This window comes from Solanum lycopersicum, chromosome 2, assembly GCF_036512215.1.
Source record: "Solanum lycopersicum chromosome 2, SLM_r2.1".
Lineage (NCBI taxonomy): Eukaryota > Viridiplantae > Streptophyta > Magnoliopsida > Solanales > Solanaceae > Solanum > Solanum lycopersicum.
Window position 1 is genome coordinate 61149246 of NC_090801.1, and position 27042 is coordinate 61176287.

Below are 27042 nucleotides of genomic sequence, written 5' to 3' on the forward strand. Positions count from 1 at the left end.
TCACTGCTTTGACAGCGATTTTTGTTATTGTTTTTTTTAAAAACTTTTTTTTTTTGAAATGGAAAAAGGTTTTTATAGGCAATGATTTCATTGGGCTTTTTATTTTTTAGTTGTGTATTTTAAAGGGCAAATTTCACATATAGCAAACAAAAAATTCATATTTGTATGCTATTGCAAACTTTGTATAATTGCGCTTCATAGCAAATATAAAACTGTATAATTTGCTATACATATACAATTGTATAATTCGCTGGCCTAAATTGTATAATTCGCTGGCCTAAAATGTATTTATATTGCATAATTATAAGTGTATAGCAAGAAGATTTATGTTTTTCTCGCTTTATACAAAAACAGAAACACAATATATACACTTCTGTTGTATAAAGCTAGAGAAAATTGTATTTCACTGCAATTGTATAATTCACAATTGTATAATTCGTTGGCCTTTTTCTCTGCAATATTTGAAGTAAAATATTTGTGAATTGTATAATTAAGTGTATAACACGAAGATATACATTTTTGCATGTGTATATACAATTTTCTCTCGCTTTATACAAAACAGAAACAGAATTATACACTTCTGTGTATAAAACTAGAGAGGCGAGCGAGAATGGAGAGTGGCGAGCAAGATTTTTGGGAGAGAGACGCTGACAAATTTTAGCTAATGTTTGCTATGGAGCACAATTAAATCAAATCCTAGCTATTCCATTTAATTTAGGTTATTAGTTTGCTATTATATACAATTTTCCCTATTTTAAATCGCTGCTTTTGCAACGATTTTAGTAAACTTTTTTTTAATATAAAAATAATGTATTGTAAATTGCTGCCTTTGCAGCGATTTTAGTGAAAAATATTTTTTTTAAAAAGATTTCGAATTTTTTCATTTGGATGCATGTTTGTCTTGTTAAAGCACTAATCATATGTTGTGAATGTTCCAAATCAAATTTATTGGTTGTTTCCTAATGCTTTCACCACTTTAAATATGAAGGCAGCGATTTACAATACAATTTTTTTTAAAAAAAAATAAGTTCATTAAAATCGCTGCCTTTAAAATACACAATTTAAAAATAAGAAACTCATTTGTTAAAAACAAACCTTTTAAAAAAAACAATAAATCGCTCCTCCAGAAGCGATTTTGCCCTTTTTAGTTAGAAATTTTTTTAATATTACCTTTTTGGAATTTTTTCCAATTTTTTTAGCTCTTTAGGCTCCGGACTCTTGTAAATAGCAACTTGGGACGAATTGATTTTGTTATTCATCTTTTTAGTTTACGAGATAAATAAATTCAACAAAAAAATTATAGTTTTGCGTAAAGAATATTTTTTCCCATAATATTAGTATTTACATAAAATAAAAATATATATATATTCCATTTAAATTGTACTCAGCGAGTTTTCTTATTCCAAAAAACTCAATGATGACATAATTATTTATATTTATAAATATTTCACGTTTTATATAACAAACTGAATATAAAGAGCTCGCAAAATTTCACATACATAATTTCAATGTCCTAGACGAAGTATTGACTCATACTAACTGAAAATCTAAAAATGCCAAACAGAAATTAAATGTGTTTTCAGTAAGATTTTTATGTTATAATTTATTGCAACACGCATTTTATTTTTTAAATTAAAACTTTCAAAAGATTTAAATTATCACAATTAGATTTTTTTTATACGCATCCAAATGTTTTAGATAATAGATCAAAGAGTAAGAAAAACCTATTGTCGAGTTTCTGAAATTTAGACAAAAGAGTGGAGCTAGTAAGAAGTAGTTGGAAGAAGAAAAATATTACAACCTCATCCTAATTACAACATTTTTGAAATTTATTTTCTAAAATAAATCTTAAATATTTTTGTGACTATAAATTATTTCATTAAAGCAAAATAGTAATTTATAGGCTAAAATAAATTTTAAATGTTTGTGCGACTATATAAATTATTCCATTAAGGTAAAAATAATAATTTAAAATTTAATTATTTTTAATAATAAAAGGACTACATTTTTGAAAATAGTCTAAAACGAAAAATATGTAACATGGATTCATGCTTAAAATAGAAAAAGGAAGAAAAAATCAATAAAAATTACAACAAAAATATTAGCAAATTTACGTCTATATAACATAAAATGTAAAAGAAAAAGGATACTATGTAGATTATTTATGGGGCTACTAATAAGAAAATAAAATTTTACATAAAAATTGTGCCTCATTAGAATCGAATAAGCAACATTGAAGTTTAAAACATGAACTTTCACTACTGGTACCAGGTATTTACTTGAGATTGGGGTGGTAAATTTAATATATATTGTCTATATTATATATATACATACAGATATACGAAGTTTCAATCAAGTTCATTATGTGCCGTGGCACCCCCAATCTAACACATAAATCCACCCCTTAATTCTAATATGAAGGTAGATATAGTAATATCATAAAATCGATCCTCCAAGTATGAATTTAGTTCCAATTATGCAATGGGTTGTTTAACCCTTTATAGTTTGTATAGTAAAATATCTATCATTAATCGATCTTACATAGTATAGCATGCCAGAATTATGTGCATGAAAGTACAAAAAATGAATTATATTGAGAGAAATGATGTATTACCCACCTCTCTTTGATATCATCAATCATGGGTCATGCGTGCGTTAGCTTTGAATAAGAGAAATAATGTAGTATATATAATAGTTTATTATCACTTTTATTTGTCATGTTATATTTTTTGAAAATTAATTTAATTTTTTTAAAGTTATATTAGATAATTTTTTTTATAAAAAAAAATTAGATATTCAAAAATTATACGAAAAGTAATATAAATTATAATTTTTTGCATATCAATATGATGAAAATATATACCGTAAAATGATGATCAAAGTTCTTATAGTTTGACTCTAAAAATGGAAATTATACTATTAATTTTAATACAGAGGCGGAGCCAGAATTTTCAACGAGAAAGTTCAAAATTATAGAAATAGGCACATGAAGTAGCCGTAGGGGGTTCAACATCTATTATATACACATATTAAATTATTTTAACTATATCTAGATAATATAATTCTCCGTGGTGGCTCTGCCCCTGGGTAAATGTTTATCCTCTTAAAATCAAATTAATTTAGTTTATTATGATTAATTAATTCAATAAAATGAAAATATATATTAATTAATCAGGATCAATGGCTAGTTATATATGTTTAAACACATATATTTATTGACTAAGTATAAGTATTCGATAAAAAAATGTTTTTCATGACAAATGACATTACAATTGCCACGGTTAATATCTATTTATTACAGTTTACCAAAGAAGTCAATTGTATTGATTATTTTAGCGAATGTTGTCTGTATAAAATATGTATTCAAATAGTCAGGTCAGCCTTTGACACTTTGAGAATCAGTTATAAGCTTTTAGTCAAATAAATATTTGACATATTAATATTGGCAAATATGGTCCTTACAAGTTACATCCCAAATCAATATTCTCAACATCTCATATCTTTATCTTGTTGGTATTAACATGAATTTTTCAACATTGTTTTGTATTTATTTGACATAATGTGGGATTTTCAATATTTATTTCGAAATTGGTGTCTTTATCTTTACAAGGTAGCGATAAGATATACGTACATATCATCCTATCCATAACTTATTTGGGGAATTTCATGTTGTTGTTATTATAATTACTATATGATTAAAAATTAAAATAGATAAATACTTTATTACTTTTTGTTAGGAAACAAGTTTCATGAAAATTATATGATGAAGAGGAAATGTGGTTTATTCTTAAGAGCTTCAACATGTAAATGTTATAAATTTAAACAACCCCTAAAAATATTCTATATTCACATATAAAGTTACTCTCACTATTTAAAAAAAGAATGATCCTATTTTCTTTTTTAGTCCATTTAGAAAAGAATGATTCATTTCCTTTTTTGGTAATATTTTAATTTTAACATTCCACGTGACATGTTTAAGATCACAAGATTAAAGGACATTTTGGTACATTTGACATAACTTTAATTTAAACCCACAAAATTAAAAAAAATTCTTTCTTTTTTTAAACTCTGTGTAAAATCAAACTAGACTATTCTTTTTTAAAAAGATGGATGGAGAATAATTCTTTCATTTTATTTTATTGGTGTTGAATATATTATCTTAGTAGAGAATAATATATTTCCAAGCAAATGAAAATCCCAGGGTTTGGCCATTTCAAAATTCATACCCTATAAAAGTTTTTGTTGAAAGTCAATGTCAAAGCAGCCTATTATGCTTGACAACAAAGGCAAATATCAAATATTGTGACTGCGCCAAATTAAATTACCCATTCAATTCAACTATTAACAAACAAAACTATAATAGTACTGCTCATGCACCAACTTCCCTTATATAAATCTCATCTCTTTACCCTTCTTTTGCCATAATAACAAAACATATAAACAACTACTACATTCATTTCTTTTTCCTCCAATTTTTTTCAAGTCTTAGCTAATTAATCATTCTTTTACAATATATGGCAACTCTTCAAGCTTCAAGTTTGTTGAGATTGTCTTGTACTAATGCTAACTCATCTTCATCTTCGCGAAGACGAACAGCTAAAATTAATATTCCCAACGTCCGTACCAACAAAACCTCTCTCCCTATGCTAATATCAGAGCATGAACAATTCACCATCCATCCAATTGAGGAACTAGTGCTTAGTCCTTCAAGAATATTAATTCATGATACAAATCAGGATCCCCTGGTTATCGAGAAGCTTTACGCGATCAAGGAAGCAGTTGCAGATAGAGTGGAGATGCATAGAAATATCGGAGAGCAAAGAAGCCAATGGAACAGTATGCTTTTAACATCCATTAATGGGATTACCCTAGCAGCTGCTACAATGGCTGGCATTGCAGCTACCAGTAGTGCAGGTGATTCTGTTTTGGGACTGAAAATGTCATCTACTATGATGTATTTGGCTGCTACTGGCATGTTAACGATCATCAACACAATTCAACCATCCCAGCTTGCTGAAGAACAACGCAACGCAACAAGGCTTTTCCAAGATCTATATAATCAGATCGAAACAACTTTATCAATCGGTCACCCTTCGGGGATTGATGTGAAAGAAGCTATGGACAGAGTATTGGCTCTTGACAAGGCTTATCCATTACCACTTCTTGGAGTAATGCTAGAGAAATTTCCATCTTCTGTGGAACCTGCTGTTTGGTGGCCTCAACAACGTCGAAAACAGAAAAGAAGTGTCAACAATAACAATTGGGATAGTAAACTAGAGGAGGAAATGAAGGAAATAATGGGAGTGTTAGGCAGAAAAGACCAAGAAGAATATATTAGGCTAGGGAAAAAGGCATTGAAATTGAACAAGTTTTTAGCCATGTCTGGTCCATTGCTTACAGGCGTAGCAGCAATTGGGTCAATGTTTATTGAATCTGATTTGGCTTGTCAGGGATGTAATTGGGGCGCTATGTTAGGGATTGTTGGTGGAGCATTGGCGAGTGTAGTTAACACAGTTGAACATGGTGGACAAGTTGGAATGGTATTTGAGATGTATAGAAGCAACGCTGGTTTTTTCGAGTACATGAAAGAATCCATTGAATCAAACTTGATGGAAACAGAAACGGAGAGAAGAGAAAACGGTGAAGTTTTTGAAATGAAGGTGGCCTTGAAGTTAGGAAGGAGTTTATCAGATCTGAGAAATCTTAATGAAGAGTTTGCAAGCAGACTTTTTTAAGGTTTCAAGTAACTGTTTATTGTTCTAGGAGTTAGCTAACTCATTCTTTGCATTCAATTGTATAATTATGAAATGACTTTTTTTATTCATTTTATCTTTATTTATTTGAATGAATCTTCTCTTTAAGCTTATTAACTGCTTTTCTGAATTAGTGACGTATGCAACCAAAAAAAAAAACAATTTAAAGAACTAATTACCATAAGATATATATAACGCTAAAAGATTAATGCTTCATGCATGACTTGTTTCTAAAATATATATAGTTTGATTGGCCTTTCGATATAGTAAATCAATGTATGAAAATCAACATAATATATATTATTAAATAATAATAATTTAATGCACTTGGTGTTTTAAGGAGAATTGGTATTGATATTAAATCCAACATAGTTAATACGTATAATATTTGGTTAGCTTTTTCCCTTTTTCGAGCTTCCTTCTTATGTATATAATATGGTGAGAAAATTTATGATCTACGTAAAATAGAATAGAAATAAGTGCATTAAATAATAGTACCTCGATAAAAATATTAGAATGATAAAAATTAACTCTCTTAATAATGAACAAACATATTTTTTACTAAAAGCAAACAAATATTTGAATTATACATTTGAAAAAATCATCTCGACTAAAATTTTATCTTAAATAATTACTTTTTAAATTCTTTGGTGTTTTCGCATAAAAAAAAATCCACGTTACAATTTTTATGTCAGGAGAATTTATTTATTCCCTTAAAGCATCGCAGATAATCTAAAATATACAGTGGCCACATGCTTTCTTTTTCTGCCGATAACGTAGAAAGTAACAGATTATTAACGACATATCTTGTGAAGTAATTATCTGAATTCTGAAGGGCTATTTGAGGAAAAACACACAAACAGTTACTCTCTCTGTCACATTCGGAACATAGAAATCAAAACAATTAATTTTGACAATGAATTCAGGTATTGAATTTTAAAATATTTTAGAGTAAAATTTCCATAATTAAAAATCATATATAAAAAATATTACAAGACGACAAAATTATAATTCGAAAAAATTGTGTGACCCTCTAAATAATAACGCCTTCACATAAAAATATATTGTATGTATCATAGTTTTTATTTCGTAATCATAAGTTTATATGCATCCTTTAATTTTTTTTTCTTTTTCTTTTTTTTTTGTGTATCATGTATTACTAAATTGCATTGACCAATTTGAAATATGATATGGGTTGGTCCAAAAAAAAAAAAATTGCATGTCGATTGTCGACAATTCAGATCACATGAACATGATATATCCATAGCCTATAAGCATATAAAAGATGCTGAGTCAAAAAATTGTGTAAATTTCAGTGCTTCAAAAATGTGGTCGACTTTTAATGCTATTACGTATTATAAAGAATAAAGTCACTGTTTGTTTATGCTAACTGCTAAGGTCGTCCGTCCCGTTATGGGATGGGCTACGGGTATGTCCTCTATTATCATATTAAAAATAATCTTTAACGATAATTAATTATTAAAATAATTTAATAATTATTAAATATATTTTTTAAAGACAAGTAACATTCTTTATAAATATATCTTATTTCACTAACTTCTCGGTCCACCTATTCCGTTAAGAAATCATGTTGTTCCGTGCCAATTGAATTAGAAAAAAAGCATTTTTATATGCTTGAAATTGAATGTTTTTTTTCTTACTATTATTATTTTTATTTTATATTTTTGGAGTCTGTAATAAGTAACATTGATGTTCATAAACCATAATATGTCAAGGTTATTTTAAAATTTGTGTTCATTTACTAAATTTTTGTATTCTTATATCACCTACTGCACTATCATCCTTTTACAATTTTTTAATGCTTAAATTTTTAAATCAATAATAATAATTAAGAAATCTCACTCAAGGCCCAGCTCCGTCCTGTCTCGTTAGTTTAGTGGATGGGACGGGTCGAGGGGTTCATCCGCTAAAATCGTCCCTTTCCGACCCCCACTAGACGGCCTTAGTTTATACATCATGCATGAAAAATACAAGTTGGGCAGAAAGTATAGTTGATTAGGTTGGTGGTTTGTAAATAGAGACACCATAAAAGTTTTCCTATAAATGTTGAAAGTCAATATAAGGGACTGTGTTTAGCAGTCAAAACAATAAAACATAACAAATAAACAAAAGGGTGCTCGTGAGATCCAAAAGTAACGGAACCCAAATAAGAAAGAGTCTTGTCATATACCCATTCAATTCAAACTTTGAATAGCTTCACTAGTCTATTTTTCTCAGTCAAATCTTGTATATTTCAATGTCAACTGTACCTATATATATATATATGTCCCAAAATCTCTTTCTTTTTCATAATCACAACTAAATCCATTTTTTCTTTACCATAATCTCTCTAGTCTCTACTACACAAAAATCTTTTCCATCATAAATCAGTAAATTACAAAAGATGACAATCCTCCAATCTTCAAGTTTTTTAAATTTTGTTCCCTCAACATCATACAATTACTGTTGTAAAAGAGGATTGATAAGAGCTACTATTAATATTCCAAGAATTAAAACAGGCAAAATCTCTCTTCCGAATCTTCAATCAGTGCATGAACAAGAGTATTCAACCATAGTAAACAACGATAACCTAGTCGATATACAACTTAGCCCAGCTACAACAAGAACCCATATGCTTAATGGTCCTGATCCCCTGGTTATTGAGAAGCTTTACGCGATCAAGGAGGCAGTTGCGGATAGAGTGGAGATGCATAGAAATATAGGGGAGCAAAGAAGTCAGTGGAATAGTATGCTTTTAACATCTATTAATGGGATAACTCTAGCAGCTGCTACAATGGTTGGAATTGCAGCTAGTAGTAGTGGTGATTCTGTTTTGGGACTAAAAATGTCTTCCACTTTAATGTATTTAGCTGCTACTGGAATGTTGACGATCATCAACACGATTCAACCATCCCAGCTTGCTGAAGAACAAAGAAAGGCAACAAGGCTTTTCCAAGATCTATATAACCAAATCGAAACAACTTTATCAATTGGTCACCCTTCGGGTATTGATGTGAAAGAAGCTATGGACAGAGTATTGGCTCTTGACAAGGCTTATCCATTACCTCTTCTTGGCGTAATGCTAGAGAAATTTCCGTCTTCTGTTGAACCTGCTGTTTGGTGGCCTCAACAACGTCGAAGACAGACAAAGAGTGTCAACAACGACAACTGGAACGGATGGAATAGTAAACAGGAGGAGGAAATGAGAGAAGTAATGGGCGTACTAGGCAGAAAAGACCAAGAAGAATACATTAGGCTGGGGGAAAAGGCGTTGAAATTGAACAAGTTTTTAGCCATGTCCGGTCCTTTGCTCACAGGCGTAGCAGCAATTGGCTCTGCATTCGCAAGTCATTCTCCTCATGGATCATGGGCAGCTATGCTTGGAATTGTTGGTGGTGCATTGGCAAGTGTTGTTAACACAGTAGAGCATGGTGGACAAGTTGGAATGGTATTCGAGATGTACAGGAGCAACGCTGGTTTCTTCCAGTACATAAAAGAATCCATCGAATCAAACTTGAGAGAAACAGAAACGGAGAGAAGAGAAAATGGTGAATTGTTTGAATTGAAGGTGGCTTTGAAGTTAGGCAGGAGCTTATCAGGACTGAGAAATCTTGCTGCTGTTGCTTCGTTGAAGGAAGAACATTTAGATGAGTTTGCAAGCAAGCTTTTCTAATGTTGTACATATTTTTGTATTACTGCTAGTTTGTAGAACACATTCTTTAATTTTTTTTTGAATATATATTCTTTAACTAAGTTAATTTGTTTAAAACAGTACTTTCTATGACCATATTTTTCGGATAATTACTTATTGAAATTTCTTACCAAATCCTATCTGTCACAATCCAAATTCATGAGATTGTGACTGGCCATCAGCAAGCATCAACCTAGCTAAGCAGTCGATGTTCAGATTGATAAAAAACTAGTACAAAACCAATAGTTCTAGCTAGTAATTAGCTTGATTTTTTCGACAAATGTCGAGGATTTGAGAATCAAATTAGGATCTATTTAATTAACCTAGGGTAAGGTCAAGAGAGATATTATTATTATTCACATCTTCTAATCCGGCAGATGGTTGTGCGAACATAGTTATGCTGCCAGAGTCTTCGGCTTCTTCTTCAGTATCAATAATTGAAAAATGCTTATTTGACAAACTGCTACCATATTGATCGCCTACACTCCCATCCTGCCATAATTAAACAAAATTAGTTTAAGTAATTAATCTCACTAATCTATTTGCTCTCAACTAATTGGATAATTTTAATTACTTGAACAGTAGTGCAGCCATTGAAGAAATCCCTGAACATGTTGCAAGCTGGGTCCAATCGTCCTTCTAATCCCATCATCTTCTTTGGCATGGGTCTCCTAGGAGGGGTGAAAATGTATTTTCACATTCAGAATATAAATATATAAGTTAAACTTAGGTGTGAATAGGAAATGAAACGGACCACGGAGCTGGAGGAATAAAAGCAGGCGTAGAGGCAATATGGTCCGAGTAGGTGCTAGTTATGGTCGAATTAGGATGGCCATTGTAGTAATGATGAAGAAAGTTTCCATGGGGATAATGCACTTGATCTGGACCATCCATTTTATTGCTCTTGCTCCCATTTGCAGCCTCTGCTACTGCTGTAACCAAAAAAAATGAAATTGTGATAAACTTAATTAACGTTGAACGAATAATTTCAAGTTGGTATTTGAATATTTATTTATTGAATCCAGATTCTATTATACTTGTACAAAGAGTCCACCATCACACATGGCAAATAAGATCTTTCTTCTTTACCCCAATAGTCGGTCTGATTTTATGGACCCATTAGTAGGATTCTAATGCACATGAAATTCTGACTAATCTATCAGAGAAAAAAAGAATGAATCTTATGTATCATCTTTTTGGAGATTTTTCTCGGAAACAAATGATTCATCATCTACTTTTTCTTATGTTCCATAAATAGACAGGACATTGAAGAATAACCAAAAAAAACATTTTGAAAATCGGCTAGATTCTATCTGTTTTTACTTCGGTTTGAAAAAGGAACGGAACCTAAGAAATTGATCTTTAATCTTTCTTTGATTAATCAATTTGTGATATTCCGAATCTTCATGATTACTAATGAAATCCAAATAATCTCTTGATATACGGAAAAATTGAATTATATATATACACAAAATAAAAAGAATGAAATTGAGGTAAATTATCAATTTTGGCGTTGCTAGTAGCCATAGACTAGTAGTTCTAATTAGAACGTCCTTTTCACTTTTTAAGTAACCAAAAGGCGGTATAGTAAGGAACATATATGCAGTATTCAGAAAAATCACAAAGGGTCAAATGAAACATAAAAAGATTCCTCAAATAGAACTTCAATATCTTTTCTTGATTTCATCACTATTCATTCATTTATTAACTATTTTCTCAACAAAAATGTATTAATTAAGTAATAAACTTTCAATTTGACTATCATCATCCTTTTAGATAATAAAATCAAAGTTTCAAGCTCCTTTTATAACTATAAAGAATTTTAAAATCCCCAAATAGAAAGAAGTAGTACACGCAAAAGCACAAAACGTAGAAAGGATACCTTGCATCAACTGTTCGTGTTTCATACTTCTGTACATCTGTTCATATCATAAAAAAAACACATAAAACGGTTGGAAAAGAAAAAGAATGAAAGGCTTAATTATGTGTTAAATAATAATTACCTGAAGGTGACTCTTAACGTGAGATATAGTGAGGCCCTTCACATCCATCAACTGTAGCACCATCTTTGGTGTTGCTCCTAATTATATATGTACCACAACAAAATAAATAAATAAATAGCAAGTCATCATGACATATAAAGAGAGAGAGAGAGTTAGGCTTACGATCTTCTCCACCAAGACGCTCAACAGCATGCACAAAGCAGCGATGAAGATCATGTGTCCATCTGAGCCTCGGCATTTTCGATCTAACATATGGTCTTACACCTGATTTGTTATTGTTAGTATTTTCTAACATAATTGGCTGCTTCATGGATAAATTAGAAGGAGAATTATCTGAGAATGGATGCAGCTCGTTCATCATGTGGTTGGGAAGAAGTATAGGTACTTATGGGTGTGTGTGTGTGTGTGTGATACAATAAAAAGAGAATATTTATTAGGGAGTCTGTTGTCATGTTTTGTCTATTTCTACAGGCTTTTTAACTTAACAACAAGGGATATATTCTTATATAAAATTGAGTTCTTGAAAGAGTTTCATTTTTAAGTCTCTTGAATTTTGATTATGAAGCTGAAAATTTTCGTGTCATGTTCAACCTTGCACTCATAATTACATGAAAATAGGGAAGGACTTTAATGAATAAGAACAAAAATAAGTCCCCAGAAAAGATTCTAATAGCTTTACTTTACACGACATCTTTGTTTCAAGTCGGACTCAAAACATTCTTGTGTGCCCAGGCCACTTATGAGATAGATAAATAGATAGATATCCACCACCCAAAACACACCTATTGACTGATCTTAACCTTAAAATACCCCTAAAAATGGCCTAAACAGATCATAAATGGTGTTTGAACATAGAAATGATCGTCATTGTTAAGATTAGCTTAAAGACAAGTTAGTGTGTGAAAAGTGAAAACCTCTTTCGGCATTTGGTGAAGTCAGTTACGAATAATTACTCACTCCGTTTAACAATAGTTGTCCATTATTAATTTGGCATATCCCTTAAAAAATGATAAATAATAGTGTAATTTTACTATATCACCCTTTGTAAATACTTTCTCTATCCCTATTTAGTTGTCCACTTTAAAAACAACACACATATATTAAGATAACGATTATTAACATAGTAAAATTACAATTTTACCCTTATTAATTATGGTTTCGAAAAAGATAAAATTAAAATTTAGAAATTTTCAAGAAGTTTAAATGAGAGTATAATAGGAATATTTACTTTCTTGATTTGTCAAAATGGACAAGTAAATAGAGACAGCTAAAACAGAAAATATGGACAAGTAAATAAGAATAGGGAGTAATAAATACAATGTCTTGAAAAATGTAAGAAGAAAATAACTATAATTAAAGATAAAAATTAAATGAAAAACTAAGGGGTTGTTTGTTGTGAGGGATAAAAATAAATTGAGGTAGGATAAGAAAATAGTGATGGAATAAAGTTTTTGTATCTTGTTTGATTGTCGTGTTTGGGATAATTTATCTCACCATTAATTATGTCATAGTGATGGGATAAGTTATCACATATACTTGGTGAGCTAAGTAATTCCAGGATAACTAATCTTGGGATAACTTGTTCCCAATTAAACGACTCCAACCGTAAAATTATTTATTGATTTCATAATGTGGACAAATATTATTGGACATTTCAAAATAGTATAGTTGACAACTACATATAATGGACAACTATTGTTGGACGAGAATAATTAAGACTTCAAGCGTGCACTTGATGAGTTATACAGTGTATTATTTCTCAAAGCTTGATATACTCATCCTTGTATTATTTTTAAAATTTGACTAATACACTACGATAAAAATAATTTTTAGCGGCATTAAATATTGATACTAATAATGAGTGTTAAAGTCTTTATCGGTATTAATTAAGTGTTATTAGAATCAATGTCGCTAAAGATTTTAGGGACATATACAAAGAGTAACAATTACCGCTAAAAATACATATTTAACGATAATTAAAAATTAAATACCGTTAAAAATCATTTTTATGGTAGTGATACTTACCAAAAATACTTTATTCACGAACATTGGTAAGGAATTCACTAAAGCTTGAGGTGTATCATACACTCTTCTTTAAGGATATTTTTTTCCAACAATTATTGTTTTTTAAGAATTAAAAGAAAAATGCACAATATTTAAAAGAAATAATCAATTTACTTTTAATAATTAAAGGATTAACATAGTAAATTATACTCTCTTCGTTTCAATTTACTTGACACTCTTCGAATTTCGATATTTTAACAGGTTTATCTTTGACCGTAAGTTTTCATAGATCTTTTAAACATATTGAATTGTCAATTATTGTGACTTATAGTACTTTTTACGTAGTTTACAAATTTATAATTTCATTTAAAAAATAAAGATTTCATGCATAAATTTTCAAATATATTTAAACTATTAAACTCTAAAAAATAAAAATACCACATAAACTGAAACAGAAAAAGTACTTTCTATATATTTATTAAATATTTTTATAATCCAAATTGAAAGAGTCATATATAACAACACTTGAATGAAATTGAGAAGTAATATATAGCTTAGCTTATTTGACCTTTCTTTGGTGTTGCCAAAGCTAGATATAATAAAGTTTTACTTCATTTCTTAAACTCTATGTCCGATCAAAATGTGTTACGTAAATCTATTATCCGAAGAAGAATGATGAGTGGTGAAGTGAGACCAAAGAAGGAAAAAGATGAGCGTGACATAGGCAAATGTATGTCCTCAAGGAAACATACCAAATTCCCCCTGCCCCACTTAATTCACCGTTTCCTCTTCCTGGAAACCGTAACTCCTTCTCATCCCTAAAGTTGCTTTAATATTTCTTTTTTCTTTCTTTTTCGAGGGGCGAAGGGCTCTAAACGTCACCCCTGACTAGATGGAGCCAATGAAACAGTGACGCGCCCGATGACACGTCAAAAAGTTTGTTGACACGTGGCTCACTCGAGATAATTCGTATGAATTAATAAAGATATCGATCATTAAATGAAATCTCAACATACCCATGATAATTTTAGGCTAGAATTTTCGCAGGCTTTCGTAAGATAATTAATATTTAGTGGGGCGGGTGCAGAAATTCTAAGCACCTTACGTCGGAATTGGTTGATGGGTGGAATTTAGGAGAAATCCTCTGCGGAATTCAGTCACGGCCAAAAAAAAAATAGTACGTAAGTGGACAAAAACTGGGGATGAAAACGGGAACGGAGTGACTTGAAAAAAATGACAGGAATATTCTCTGGCAGGAGATAATAATATATGGATTGGACAAGTATTTTGTAAGCATGAATGATGGACAAAGAAAATTTGAGAATTTTCTTTCTCTAGCTCTGATCATTCATTCAGTGACTTATGATTATTATAATGGTTGAAAATTACAGTTCAATTCCCAACGAAAATAAAAAAAAATTAGGTGATTAAGTAATTTCTTATTTGTCTAAGTTTGATTTGATTAATACAGTATAATCACATCGATGAAATAACTAATATTAGTTGGTAGAATATTCAAGATAGTATATTCTCTTCATTCTTATTTAGTTGTTCATTTTAGAAATGATATATATATAAAAAAATTATTAATGATGTAGTGAGTTTATTATTTCACCTCTGTTAATTATCAAGTGAATAAAAAAATTTACATTTTTAAAGTAATAATAATAAATAAAAAATTATTCTTTCTTTATTTGTCAAAATGAACAAGTAATTAAAGACAACTATATAAAATAAATTAAACAAATAATTAGGAACTAAGGAAATACATTTTTAAGAAATGAGTTTTAACGTGTGGGTTACTTGTGATCAAATTATCATGTTTGATAATTATATTTGATGTTTACTATCCGAACAACTCGTGTTACTTAATATAGTTTTGAATGGTCAGAAACAAGACAAAGGAAGGAGTGAACGTCTGACTGGATGGAAAGTGTGAACACAAAAGCATTGTGAAAAGTGTGAACAGAAAATCATATTTTAAAAGAAAGAATGCAGAGAATGAGAAAACCCAACTTACTTAATTTCAGGCGAGAGAATGTAGCCAATGTTAATTGTTGTAACATTCATCCCAGTTGGCAGTAACTGAATATGATGAGTTTCAAATTATAAAGATATTATCGTAAAAAAAATATTTATTAGTAATAATTTTTTTTTTACTTGATCACTTTTAGTTCATTTATAATATAACTTTAATACATATAATACAAGTTTTAAGGATAGATATATTTATCACACATTTTATTATATTTATAATATAATGTGTCAAATTTTTACCAAACTAATATAATATATTTCTAAAAACAATTATAATTCATATACATTGCATACATAATTCACTTTTAATCGATTGCAGATTTAACATAGTATTACTATAAGTGGTGATAAATAAAAAGTACCACTAAAATTAGTAATTATTTATTATAATATATCAATTCATATGATTTTTCTTTTTCCCAACACATAAAAGTTGAGATTGTTAAGTTAGCATGGACAAATATAATCTCTTTTTCTAAAAGTAAAAAAAAAAACAGCAAGTCACATATACAGTCTCGGGATAAAATTTTCATTTTCCCCTTAGGAAATGCTTAAAGTTGTAAGCAGATTGAAACCAGAAAAATGGGTTTAACTTCTATGATTCATTGATTTGCCAAATACATTAATCAGTTCATGGCACGTTAGCTAGTTAATGACATGTCAAATATTAGAGTTGGTTAAATAATACTTCAACATATATCACCTTCTTTTTTCTTTTTCATTTTATCACATATTAGTAATAAAATAAAATTTGAGTAACCAACAAAAGTAAAAATATCACGTAGTTATTTGCTCGAATCGGATTAAAATTGATCAGATTTGTTCTCTCTCGTCGTCGTGCTCATGCACTCAACGCTCGCCAACTGCTGATACACCATCGATTCTCTCCGATCTGAAAAAAAAAATTAATCAAAATCAAAATCCAGGAGAATGATCCAAGTGCTGTTTACTGTGATATTCGCCGAAGTGGCGGTAATCCTGCTCCTCATATTCAAGACGCCATTGAGAAAACTTATAATAATGGGCCTGGACCGTGTAAAGAGAGGCCGGGGCCCAATCGTCGTGAAAACTACCGGCGGCACCATCTTCGTCGTCATGCTGTCCTCCATCTACAGTGTGGTGTCTATCCACAAGCGGTGGATCGATGAAGATGGCAATGTTACTCCAACTGATCAGATTCTTATGGCTCAACATCTTCTAGAAGCTTCTCTCATGGGTAATAACATCTTCATTTCCTCCCTACGTATCTCTTGTATGACAAATTTTACCTGTATTAACAATGATGCAGTGAAATTCGGAGTCCGCTAACTTTAAATTCTGATTCAGTTTCTGCGGATTTGAGTGATTGATTAATACATATACCCGATCATATAATTTGAGAAACGATCTCTACTTGTGTTTTTTTCTTGCGAAACATTGTTTTGATCTCATGGCTTTCGCGCAACCCTCCAAACAATAAGCTTTAGATGTACTTGAATGGAATTCATATCTATACCAAGTTTCAATAGCAATTGTTTGTTTGATTTTTTAAAGTTATTCTCTTTTGTAATTTTAAGTGATGCATTTGATCTTTATTGCCATAAACATAAAGGTTTAAAAAGTATGTACAAGTTTTCATTATCAATCATGAAAACTACGTATAAGTTATTTCATGTTTATATGGCAAATTCATCCATAGTAGATACCTATAAAGTTCCCCAACTCTCATATAGAAGACAATTTTTTTGCTCTTTGCACAAAAATACAAATGAAAAGGATCTTGCGAGTTGTATAGATGATTTAGGTTGCACTAGTTAAAAGAAAGATGATGCACAGCGAGAGAATTACTTTTTTTCCTAGCTTCTAATTGTATCTGTGACATGGAAGAATGCAAACTTTCCTAGGAAGGAGATCAAAATGCATATGGTTTGATCAGGTCTTTTAAGTTTGTTGGCATCATAACTGGCGTCTTCTAAGCCTTGTGTTGCTCTAATAGCCCTATTCCATTCCCGAATAATGTGATAAAATTATGACTGGTTTCTTATGTGGTGAACTTCATCAGTTTATGCTCAAATTCTCCAACTTGGAGTGCCAAGTTATCAGTATAGACATCAGAAAGAAAAGAAACTGATAAATAATCTTCCATTTTCTTTTAGGGATTAAAATGAAATTCTTGTCTAGGATAAGATTGCCTTCCGGCAAAAACAGACGGATAGAGAATGAGTCATAATATTCTGTTTCTTCTTTGTTTGGATTCAAGACACTGCCAGTCTAGGATGAGAAAGGGCAACATTCTTTGTTTGAAACAAAGAATTTGTTATCATACAAAGAATTTGCTATCTATTGAGGGGTTAATGCTTCTTTTGTGGAGCATGTGGTCAAGGAATAACAATTGTGTTGCCTTTTCCCCCTTTATTCTTCTTACCCGGCTCTCTTCCAAATTTGACTTTCACATGGAACTTGTATGCAGGTTTTTCCCTGTTTCTTGGTCTGATGATTGACAGACTACACCACTATATAAGAGAACTGCGTATGAGGAGGAAGAGCATGGAAGCAGTGAACAAGCAAAACAGAGGTTTTGAGGATGGGAAGAATGGAGCTTCTGACGATATGAAGTCTTTGGAGGAAGAGGCAGGTGCATTGCGTTTGAAAATAAAGAAACTGGAGGCAACTGTCGAGGAAAAAGCTAAAGAATCAAGTGATGCAGAAGCCAATGTAGTTGCTCTTAAAAAGCAATCAGAGCATTTTCTTCGTGAAAATGATAGCTTACATGAGGAAAACCAGAATCTTCGTGCTCAATTGCAATCACTGGATCAGAGATTGTCAAACTCTGATGTTAGAAAGGCTTCTTAAGTAATCTCATCTCAAAAGTCGTCCAATTACTCATGATTTGCAAGTTCAATGATGATTACATTGAGACGTTCATGCTCAGAATATCAATACAGTGTGTGCAGGAAATTGTAGGTTCCCATAACCTTGTATGATTTTATGAGGGGCAAGACGCAATGGAAGTGTTTTAAGTTTCATCGCCAAATGGAGTCTTTTCCTCAACTAGTTTAACAAGCCAACTTGTCTGTAAGCTTTTATTGCCAAGTTCATCTGTTAAGACGGTTCTACTTAAAAGTACACTTTGTAGGTTTGATTTTGACATCCTGATTTGTAACGTCTTGAAGTGCATTTGATTCATAAAGGAAAATTTATGCATTCAATGAGAACCTTCAATTTCGTCTAGTGCACTCAATTTTACCTTCATTTCTTTCGTTGAGAAAGAAATTTACATCTCTCTCCTTTGTGAATCTCCACAGTTGTAATTACGAAAAGAACAAGGAAAATTACATGAGTCGGGTGAGGTAATCAAAAGACACCAAAATAATTCCAGAGTAGGCAGAAGGAAATTTTTTTTATAAAAGGTTGTTTCCATATTTATCTGTTGGGAAATATTTAGCAGTTTTTCTTCAACAATGTTAAATGATGCACGACAACAAAATCACCTGTATTACGCCATGATGGATAGTACACAAGAAAAACAAGGACAAGCATATACACCAAACACAAACAGTATTACATATCTAGTCAAACGAGAAAAGCCAATATTTACAAGGTTTTCCTCTTGCAATACCTTACCGTCCAAACTTTTGCAATCCCATTTGTTCATAAAGACTTATACTAAGGGCAAGTCACTACACAACATCTGTAGGGCTTGCGTTTTTTGGGTTTCATTAAGCTGCTTCAGCGAATCCAACTCTCAGTTTTCCAGAATCAAACACTGTGTGATATCGACCCATAAAGACATCCCCCAAGATCCTGCACCACCGGAGCCATAAAGCAAACAACGTTTATCGAATAAGGCATGTTAGCTGGTGCAACTAAACAAAAATAACAGAATTGGCACACGTGAGTGTAAAGACAAGCGGAAATATACCAAAGAGGTCCACGGGGTGGAGGAATGTCCAAAGCAATGAAGCCACTAATACATTGTGCAGCTCGACCCTCGCCCACCTTGAGTATGTACTGGTGACAGAGACAAGATTGCAAGCTTAACACAACTCAACTCTATACTAAGTATTAGGAACCTTCCCCATAGCATAACTATTCTGTCAATGTTTTGAGGTCATGCTCAAATATTTCAATAAAACAGATATAATTCCTACTTCTCTTCAAGCAATGAGACACTTTCCAAATTTAATGAAAACTTTTAAATAACAGACTCCCTAGATGCAGGGTAAATAAAAGATTCCCCTACTAGACAGCTTATTAAAATAAAGGAGTGTTGAAAGTAGTATTTATAATTTTAGAGACACCAAGCAGCATGTATATTTATAGATATTAACATCAAACATACCTCCTCAGGTGCGAGGTCAAACTTTTTGCCACCGATTGTGAAGGAAACACTAGGCATGCCAGAAAGCTTTCCACAATCAACAGCTGATTGTCCCATTGGGCTTGGAAGTCGCTCACAGAGCTGTTTAACACCGTCAGCAGTCCGAACTAAGTTGAAAGGAATCAAAAGAAGTGATGGAAGATATTTACCTCATTCACATAGTTCAAAATGCGATCCTGAGTCTGGTTCTGTCTAAGTTGGTTCTGCATCCATACAACTGCCATTTCACAAGCAGAGCACATAGCATCATGCAATCCTGCCGATTTGCCAGCTTTCTCGTCTACAACACTTTCAATGCCCATGCTGCACGTGGAGGACAGAAATCCGCTCAGATATTCAAGTCATAATAGGATTTAGCATATCAAAAATGTATGACCTAGGTAAGGGAAGAGGGCCTGAAGCCTAACCTTACACCTCGAGTTCCATCAAAGGTGCACAACCCAACCTGTGAACAGATCTTCTTTGGGTTTGCCTGTTAGGATACAAATCCATCAGAATACTAGAGCAGGCAACTAGTATTATAAACGAGATCAGATCATGAAAAAACATTAAGAAGAAAATCATACTATCAACTCAAACAATTGGTTTCTCACCTCTGTTAAGAGCATATCCATTATTGTTTGGCCATACTGTTGAACAACAGTTTTGCATTGTTGGCTAACAACTCCAGAGGCCCCAATGGCATGATTGATCATAGTGATTACAGTCTGAAAGATAAAGAAGGAAGGAGATGAGAGGGTAGAATGATGAGGACTACAAAATGCAGCAGTAAAACCTTACACTACTATAATTGTCAGGACAAAAGCTGAAGTTTTTTCTTGGATCATATCGTCGAACCATTAAGGCCTTAGACATGACAATCTAGAAGCAGTTCCTTTTTTCTCGATTTAATCTAGAAGCAGTTCCTAGTTCCACTATTTTTTCCGGATAAAGGAGATCCACAAATATGGCAGGAACAACAGGAAAAGCAAAAGGAAGAAGTTGTTAGCAAAGGAAATCAGTAACGTGTCCCGTTACTGGAAAGAGAATCAATTTCATCAGAGTTCTCATCCTGCTTCCAGGGCTTAAAAGGGGAAAAAGAGAAGTTCAAATGCCTGATTGATTTATTGACTACTAATAAATAAACTGATATTCCGAAGAAAAAATAGACCTAGTCACTCCACTATTACCAAGCCAATTTGATGAAGCTACACATGAACAAGACTGTACATAACATTATGAGATCCAATGTCAGTGGTAGAAAAATTAGCTGAATAACAGGAACAAAAATGAGAATCCTCGTTTTGGACAATACCGTTGGACCAGCCAAGAGAGAAGTTCCCGAATCCGCAATTGCAGAACATCCACCGTCACAGTAACCTACATAATTCGATATATCAAATCAACAAAATAGGCTGGGACAACCACGTGAAAGTGGTCTCATCAATATCCTCAAGTTCCCAAACTAATTTCCTGTTCAAAAAGAGAAAGGACCAGAACGTACCTGTAGCTTGTCCATCAATCAGAACATCACCCATATCAAACTGCCAATTATATTCTAAAAATAAGAAAGCAGTTGCAAAAAGTCTTAACAACAATTTTCCAAGGATATAGAGATACCCCACCTGCCAATAACCCTTCTGTGTGACTGGGACATAAGTGTGTTTTCCCCTAAAGTGCTTAGGATCAACCCCACCAAACACAATTTCACCGCCTTTCTCTTCCTCTTTGTTTCGATTGAGCCAAAATGAGAAGACAGGCTCCTTGACAAGACCCTGTTTGACCATGTTGTACCTAGAAACTCTCGAGATAAATATCAAGTTATCAACTCAACTTTCTGGTATACAAGGAGACACTCAAGAAATCCGAAAGAACAAAATGTTTTGATGTGATAGTAAAATGTCAAAAGCATGAACTCGGTCAATAGGAAACTGAAAAACATCTGAAAAGAACCAAAGGAAATAAACCAACGCACCATACTGGAACAGCATTTCCAACAGAAATCTCACGGAATCCAAGACCCAATATACCATCAAACTTGGCTACCAAAAATGTCACACTGGGTTCCCTGGTTGCCTCAATGAACTCCTGTTGTCATTAACAACCTCCACAGATGAGGGAACATATATTCAAGAAATATATGAACCCAAAGACGGAAGCCACACTCACCTGATTTTTCACAACAAGGTCACCAACTTTGACGTTATCTTGACTGAAGAATCCAGATATTGCTCCAGTGCCATAATGAATTGCAGCAGATGTCCCTGTATGGCATGTATAGAAGAAAAAAGTGTGAGTGAACAGGTTCTTGTTATAACAACCAATTCAACGTGTTGGTCGACTTAGAAAGTAGATACTGAAGAATGACAAAAGGTCATTCCAAACATGGAAAAGACATCAAGTTTCCATGAAAATTTTGATAGAAATCAAAACTCAAAGAATAAACTCCACAATAACAGGTTAATCAATACCAAAACAGTTTAAAAGGGCACAATCTTTATTACCTCCTATCATTAGAAGAAAAAATTAACATAGATAACAGGAGCACCACTTTCAGGATGGAAAGCATGTGATCAAATTATTATTTTTCAAGAGAACTTTAATATCCATCACATGATTGGATGACAACCATAATATGGTGAATGTCTTCTTTATTTTATTTTTTCTTTGGGGGGAAGATGGGTTTGGGATGATACCTTCTATATAGAGGTTGGGACCAGGGTATTAAGTTTGAACTCAAATCCTATGACATGTCAAGTGTACTGCCAATAATGCCACACTATATCCTTATTAATCGGTTCCAAAAAAAAAAAGTTCAACACACTTCTACGTTTGAAAATGTTTAATTTTAAACTTCCCATTTTATCTCGTATACTCTTGTGATTAATGAAAAGCTTTTATAGCAACACTAGTGTTTTAGCATGTTTAAGCTCACAAGTTTCAAAAATCTTATTATTGTTACGACATGCTTAAGACCACCTTAAAACTCTATGCCGAGTCCATATAGGTCACATAAATTGGGAAGGAGGGAGTAACAAGTATCAAATAGAAGCATGTGTTTGATGCTGCAATTGAACCAATGACTATCAAAGAACAACTATTCGCATCAAACATAGACAAAGGTCAGACACATACCATTTTTCTTATAAGTACTTGATTGGCTGGACTTATACTTGGAATGGAAAAGGCAGGGGACCTGTACAAATGTAGATTAGCATAAAATTGATGATCTTCAATGGCCAATGTTAGTTTTCTATAGAATGCTTTCAAACTATGTATGTATAAGAAGCTTACTGAGAAGTAACACTTTGCTGAAGGCACCCACAAATTAGAGCTACCAGTATCAAAGATCACAGTGAACTTCTGAGGGGGAGTGCCTACACCAATCTCTCCAAAGTACTGAGCATCCATATAGTTCTTTAGTGCTACAATATCTGTATCCTCAGATACCCCAAGATCACCACGGAAGTTGTACTTCCTAATAGAGGCCCGCAAAGCCTCCGCCTCCTTGGATTCTAAGCGAGCAGCAAGCCGGTTGTTTTGATCATATTTGATCTTTTTCAAACCAATTCTAACCAAGCCATCATTTGATGTAGAGAAGGCCAGAGGAAATAACAGCGTTGAGAGAAAAAAGGCAACAAGAAAGGCTTTTACTCCCATATTGACCTATGAAAGTTCAAATCATCATTCCACATTAATAAATTTTAGCAAGGAATTAGGGAAAATAAGATGCCAAAAACATTTAACCAATAAAAGAAGATGCTCAAAAGATCAAATCATTCATGTTAAACCCAGCCATGAAACTGAACACCAACAATGCAACAATCACAAAGTCTAGTTGGGATTGAGCATATGAATTCTCGCAAATATTCTGCTCTTACTGGTAAGTTATGTGTCTTTTTAAGCAAAAGATAATTTATTTATTCTGTATCAGGGAAAATTATAAACTAAACATTATGTCTCAAGCTACAATAAAGCCAGTGAGTTCAGAAACAGAACTTGCCAACTTGGTATACATTCAAATCCTAAAGAAGAAAAGCTACACATTGGAGCTTTGTTACTTTCTCTCCCTTAAACCTTCTAAGCATTAATCAAAATACCTTGCTACCTAACAAGAACAACCAACCATACCCCACCCCCACTCACATACACGTGTCACACAATGACAAACTCTCATGGTGACTATTTTCCCTAAAAAAAATTAGTTTCAATAACGCACCCATCAAAGCTCAAAACTAGTTAAATCATAAATGCCATAAAAGAGGAAGAAGAAAAAAAGAACACTAATCTCAACACAATCCTTCAATATCAACTTGTAACAGAAACACAATCCTTTAAGAGAAGCATACCAAGCTCCACAAACAAACAAAACATAAACAAAATTACTTCTTTTCTTGATATGGGAAATTACCCAACCTTAAAATTAAATTCTAAAATCTTGAAACAAATATAAATGAAATAACCCCAAAACCTCCAGTCACAGAAACAACCAAAAAAAAACACAACCAAGCATAAAGATTTAATCTTTCTTGAATTTTAACAAGAAAAAGAAAAAGAAAAACACTCACCAGTTTGATGAATCAAGAAAAAGAGAAAAAGGTGAATAAGAATACCAGATGCTCTGCATGAATAAATAAAAAGAAACCAACTTTCAAGACTAACTTTGCTGAGATCAGCTACCGTTCTTCAAAAACTCTCAACCGTTGGATTTATTAAATCTTGACCTTTGATATAAAAATCGTTTTCCCAAGATTCTTGATTACAAGAACAATTTTCAGTTTTATATATATATAAAAAAAAAAAGACTTACAATACAATCGTAGCCGTTGGTTTTGTAATGAACGGTTGATAGGAACAAAGTGGGTCCAAGGAAAAAATTGAAGCAAAAGTATATTAGTTATGATAAGGATAGATTAAAAGTGAGTGTTGAGTGGGGGCATATGTAATAACTGAAACCTTACGCGTCAGGAACTTGTTTTAATTGTTGGTGCGCTTTACACGCGACACATTGCTTTTTATTATGTCATTCCTCTTTTTCACTTAAAAAAAAAAAAAAATTGAGCGTATTTTTTAATTCGATTTTAATTTATATTTATATTTTTTATTTTGAAAAAGATATTTTAGATATTTAATTTTATATAAAATTAAACAAGTTGATATTTTCCATTTCGAGTTTAATATGTGTAAAAAAGTAAAAGTTTTTAAGTGAAGTATAATTTGGCATAATACATTAACGTGATGCTTCAACAGATAGCTATGCATTTAGTCTCCACAGATAAGCACTTAAACTTGTGCAAAATTGAACAAGTAGACAGACATGTCCTATATGACATAATATATGTAGGACGTAAAAAATTGTCATGTAAGATGAATATATTTATTTGTTCAGTTTTATACAAATTTAAATATCTACTTTGTGCATAGGTCATAGTTACTAACTGAGATCTAATTAGAAGTTCTGCTTATGTATTATTTACCATCGACTCTATTACTGGGATTAGTCGGAGGTGTTGATTTTATACGCTTTGTAACATGGAAGCATATCTCACAATGCCAAAAAGTTGCAACATATTTTTCTAATGTTTACAGAAAATAACACTTGGATGGATTGATGCAAAAGAATGTCATGTACTGGATTTATGGGATAATAAATTTTGGAAAAATAACTTAAATACATAATTATAAGTTTAGTATTTTTTAATTTTTTCTTTCTTTTTAAATATTACATAAATCTCTTTTTTTTAGTTTTAGTAGAAGTTTAGAGATACATAGTCTTCTCTCTCTTATAACACACACTTACCCAATATCATGCTTATTTTTTCTCCACTAAAACATTTAATCTTCTAAATCACTTTTTGAATTTTAAATTATTAATTTTAATTAAAAACGTTTCACGACATTTAATATGAAATTTGGAATTTCAAAATTTAAAAAATTTAAAATTTCTGAAAATTGGACCATTGTTCTCTGGTTCTTCTTCTTATTCCATCATCCGTATATAGTTCTTCTTCTTCTTCTTAATCCATTATTTGTTCTAATTTTCTTATTTTTTTTCTTCTTATTCATTGCTATATTACATCAGCCGTCTCTAGGTCTTCTTTTTCTTCAAACTCCATCATCCGGTTTTTTTTTTTTGTTCATTGTTCTATTACACCATATTAATAGATTCTTTTACTAATAGAAGGATTTATGATTCGGCCGATGAAAATTGGAAAGAAAATAGAAAAAGTCTTTGCATGATCCTATGAATGTTCGGAAGGATTCAAACAAAGATTTTGGCGAATCATCTAAATCAAAGGTTGACAAAATACACACAAAAAAAAGAGAGAAAAGAAGCAGCAACCATTGTTATTGAAATTAGTAAAAATTTTAGTAAAGGAATCTCATATGTATCATGAATTTTTGAAAATTGTTATCATGTATCAGACAATAAGTTTAATACACAAGTACTCAGTGTGATATAGTGTGTTAGTCGATGCATTGATACATGAATTAGATGTATATCATATGATTTCCTATGTATCAAGAGTTTTTTAAAATTGTTATCATGTATCAGTCAATAAGTTTAATAATTGTGCCATCAAGTGTGCTTGCTGATACATATCGATGCAGTGTGTTATAGTGTTTAGACGATGCATTGATACATGAATTTGATGTGTATCATATGATTTTCTATGTATCACGAGTTTTTGAAAATTATTATCATGTATCAGTCAATAAGTTTAATAACTTGATGTTTATAAAAATGTCTTCAAACTAGATGATATAATCTTGAATTTTCAAAATTTGAAATTGTTCAATTACGTGTTGAATTAAGGAAAAATAACTTAAATACACAACTATAATTTTTATATTCTCTAATTTTCCCTACTTTTTTTAAATATTACATAATTCCTTTTTTTTAGTGTAATTTTTTAGATACATTACACTCTCTCTCCTATAATACACATTTACCAATTTTAATGCCTGTTTTTTCTCCATTAAAACACTCAACCTCTTAAATTAGTTTTTGAATTTTAAATTTTATCCATTTAAACACTCAACCTTTTAATCAGCTTTTTGATTTTGAATTATTAAATTTAATTAATTTTAAATAAAAGACCAAATTTTGAAATTTTGAATTTCAAAATTCAAAAAATCAGGAAGCAGGATAGCTTTCATATCTTTCTACCGTTTTGTTCTTACTTCCATATCTTTTGCTTACACACCAAAAAC

General features: G+C 31.7%; 5 protein-coding genes across 11 annotated transcripts; 3 read left to right on the plus strand and 2 right to left on the minus strand.

Annotated features, from left to right (window-relative positions):
- Window positions 1–11: 11 nt before the first annotated feature.
- Window positions 12–5845, plus strand: LOC101256060 (probable F-box protein At4g22030). Its single transcript, XM_069293729.1, has one exon. The coding sequence runs from the start codon at window positions 4515–4517 to the stop codon at window positions 5733–5735; it is 1221 nt and encodes a 406-aa protein (XP_069149830.1). The 5' UTR covers window positions 12–4514; the 3' UTR covers window positions 5736–5845.
- Window positions 5846–8157: 2312 nt separating this feature from the next.
- LOC101248538 (probable F-box protein At4g22030) lies at window positions 8158–9522 on the plus strand. The gene has a single exon (XM_004232648.5). The coding sequence runs from the start codon at window positions 8158–8160 to the stop codon at window positions 9424–9426; it is 1269 nt and encodes a 422-aa protein (XP_004232696.1). The 3' UTR covers window positions 9427–9522.
- Window positions 9523–9762: 240 nt separating this feature from the next.
- LOC101255761 (uncharacterized) lies at window positions 9763–12217 on the minus strand. 2 transcript variants are annotated; one of them, XM_010318277.4, is made up of 6 exons: window positions 11610–12217; window positions 11448–11524; window positions 11327–11363; window positions 10199–10373; window positions 10019–10115; window positions 9763–9936 (listed from the first exon to the last, which is right to left on the minus strand). In XM_010318277.4, exons 1-6 carry the CDS (start codon window positions 11806–11808, stop codon window positions 9763–9765), a joined length of 759 nt encoding a protein of 252 aa, XP_010316579.1. In that variant the 5' UTR covers window positions 11809–12217. The 2 variants fall into 2 exon arrangements, with proteins under 2 accessions (XP_010316579.1, XP_004233787.1); XM_004233739.5 differs by having other exon boundaries at window positions 10199–10376; window positions 11610–12213.
- A 4053-nt stretch (window positions 12218–16270) lies between these two features.
- Window positions 16271–18682, plus strand: LOC101255462 (uncharacterized). Its single transcript, XM_004233738.5, has 2 exons — window positions 16271–16704; window positions 17938–18682. Exons 1-2 carry the CDS (start codon window positions 16419–16421, stop codon window positions 18318–18320), a joined length of 669 nt encoding a protein of 222 aa, XP_004233786.1. The 5' UTR covers window positions 16271–16418; the 3' UTR covers window positions 18321–18682.
- A 254-nt stretch (window positions 18683–18936) lies between these two features.
- Window positions 18937–24756, minus strand: LOC101248260 (aspartic proteinase). Of its 6 annotated transcripts, none has more exons than XM_069293732.1 (14): window positions 24638–24756; window positions 23122–23493; window positions 22963–23023; window positions 21997–22091; window positions 21803–21915; window positions 21453–21621; window positions 21332–21371; window positions 21143–21207; window positions 20442–20555; window positions 20256–20320; window positions 19998–20151; window positions 19810–19929; window positions 19390–19478; window positions 18937–19271 (listed from the first exon to the last, which is right to left on the minus strand). In XM_069293732.1, the coding sequence occupies exons 2-14, from the start codon at window positions 23485–23487 to the stop codon at window positions 19187–19189; spliced, it is 1536 nt and encodes a 511-aa protein (XP_069149833.1). In that variant the 5' UTR covers window positions 23488–23493; window positions 24638–24756; the 3' UTR covers window positions 18937–19186. The 6 variants fall into 6 exon arrangements, with proteins under 6 accessions (XP_069149833.1, XP_010316578.1, XP_004232695.1 ...); XM_010318276.4 differs by lacking the exon at window positions 24638–24756 and adding an exon at window positions 24490–24629; XM_004232647.4 differs by lacking the exon at window positions 24638–24756 and adding an exon at window positions 24396–24590.
- Between the last annotated feature and the right edge of the window lie 2286 nt (window positions 24757–27042).

Coding starts and splice junctions, on each gene's coding strand:
- LOC101256060 (XM_069293729.1), top strand. CDS start 4,515: ATGGCAACTCTTCAAGCTTCAAGTTTGTTGAGATTGTCTTGTACTAAT.
- LOC101248538 (XM_004232648.5), top strand. CDS start 8,158: ATGACAATCCTCCAATCTTCAAGTTTTTTAAATTTTGTTCCCTCAACA.
- LOC101255761 (XM_004233739.5), bottom strand. CDS start 11,808: ATGATGAACGAGCTGCATCCATTCTCAGATAATTCTCCTTCTAATTTA. Junction 11,525..11,609: donor GCGTCTTGGTGGAGAAGATC/GTAAGCCTAACT, acceptor ATATATAATTAG/GAGCAACACCAAAGATGGTG. Junction 10,116..10,198: donor TTTATTCCTCCAGCTCCGTG/GTCCGTTTCATT, acceptor CACCCCTCCTAG/GAGACCCATGCCAAAGAAGA.
- LOC101255462 (XM_004233738.5), top strand. CDS start 16,419: ATGATCCAAGTGCTGTTTACTGTGATATTCGCCGAAGTGGCGGTAATC. Junction 16,705..17,937: donor TCTAGAAGCTTCTCTCATGG/GTAATAACATCT, acceptor ACTTGTATGCAG/GTTTTTCCCTGTTTCTTGGT.
- LOC101248260 (XM_069293730.1), bottom strand. CDS start 23,874: ATGTGTAGCTTTTCTTCTTTAGGATTTGAATGTATACCAAGTTGGCAA. Junction 23,494..23,826: donor AATGTATACCAAGTTGGCAA/GTTCTGTTTCTG, acceptor GAACTTTCATAG/GTCAATATGGGAGTAAAAGC. Junction 20,321..20,441: donor TGGATATGCTCTTAACAGAG/GTGAGAAACCAA, acceptor GTATCCTAACAG/GCAAACCCAAAGAAGATCTG.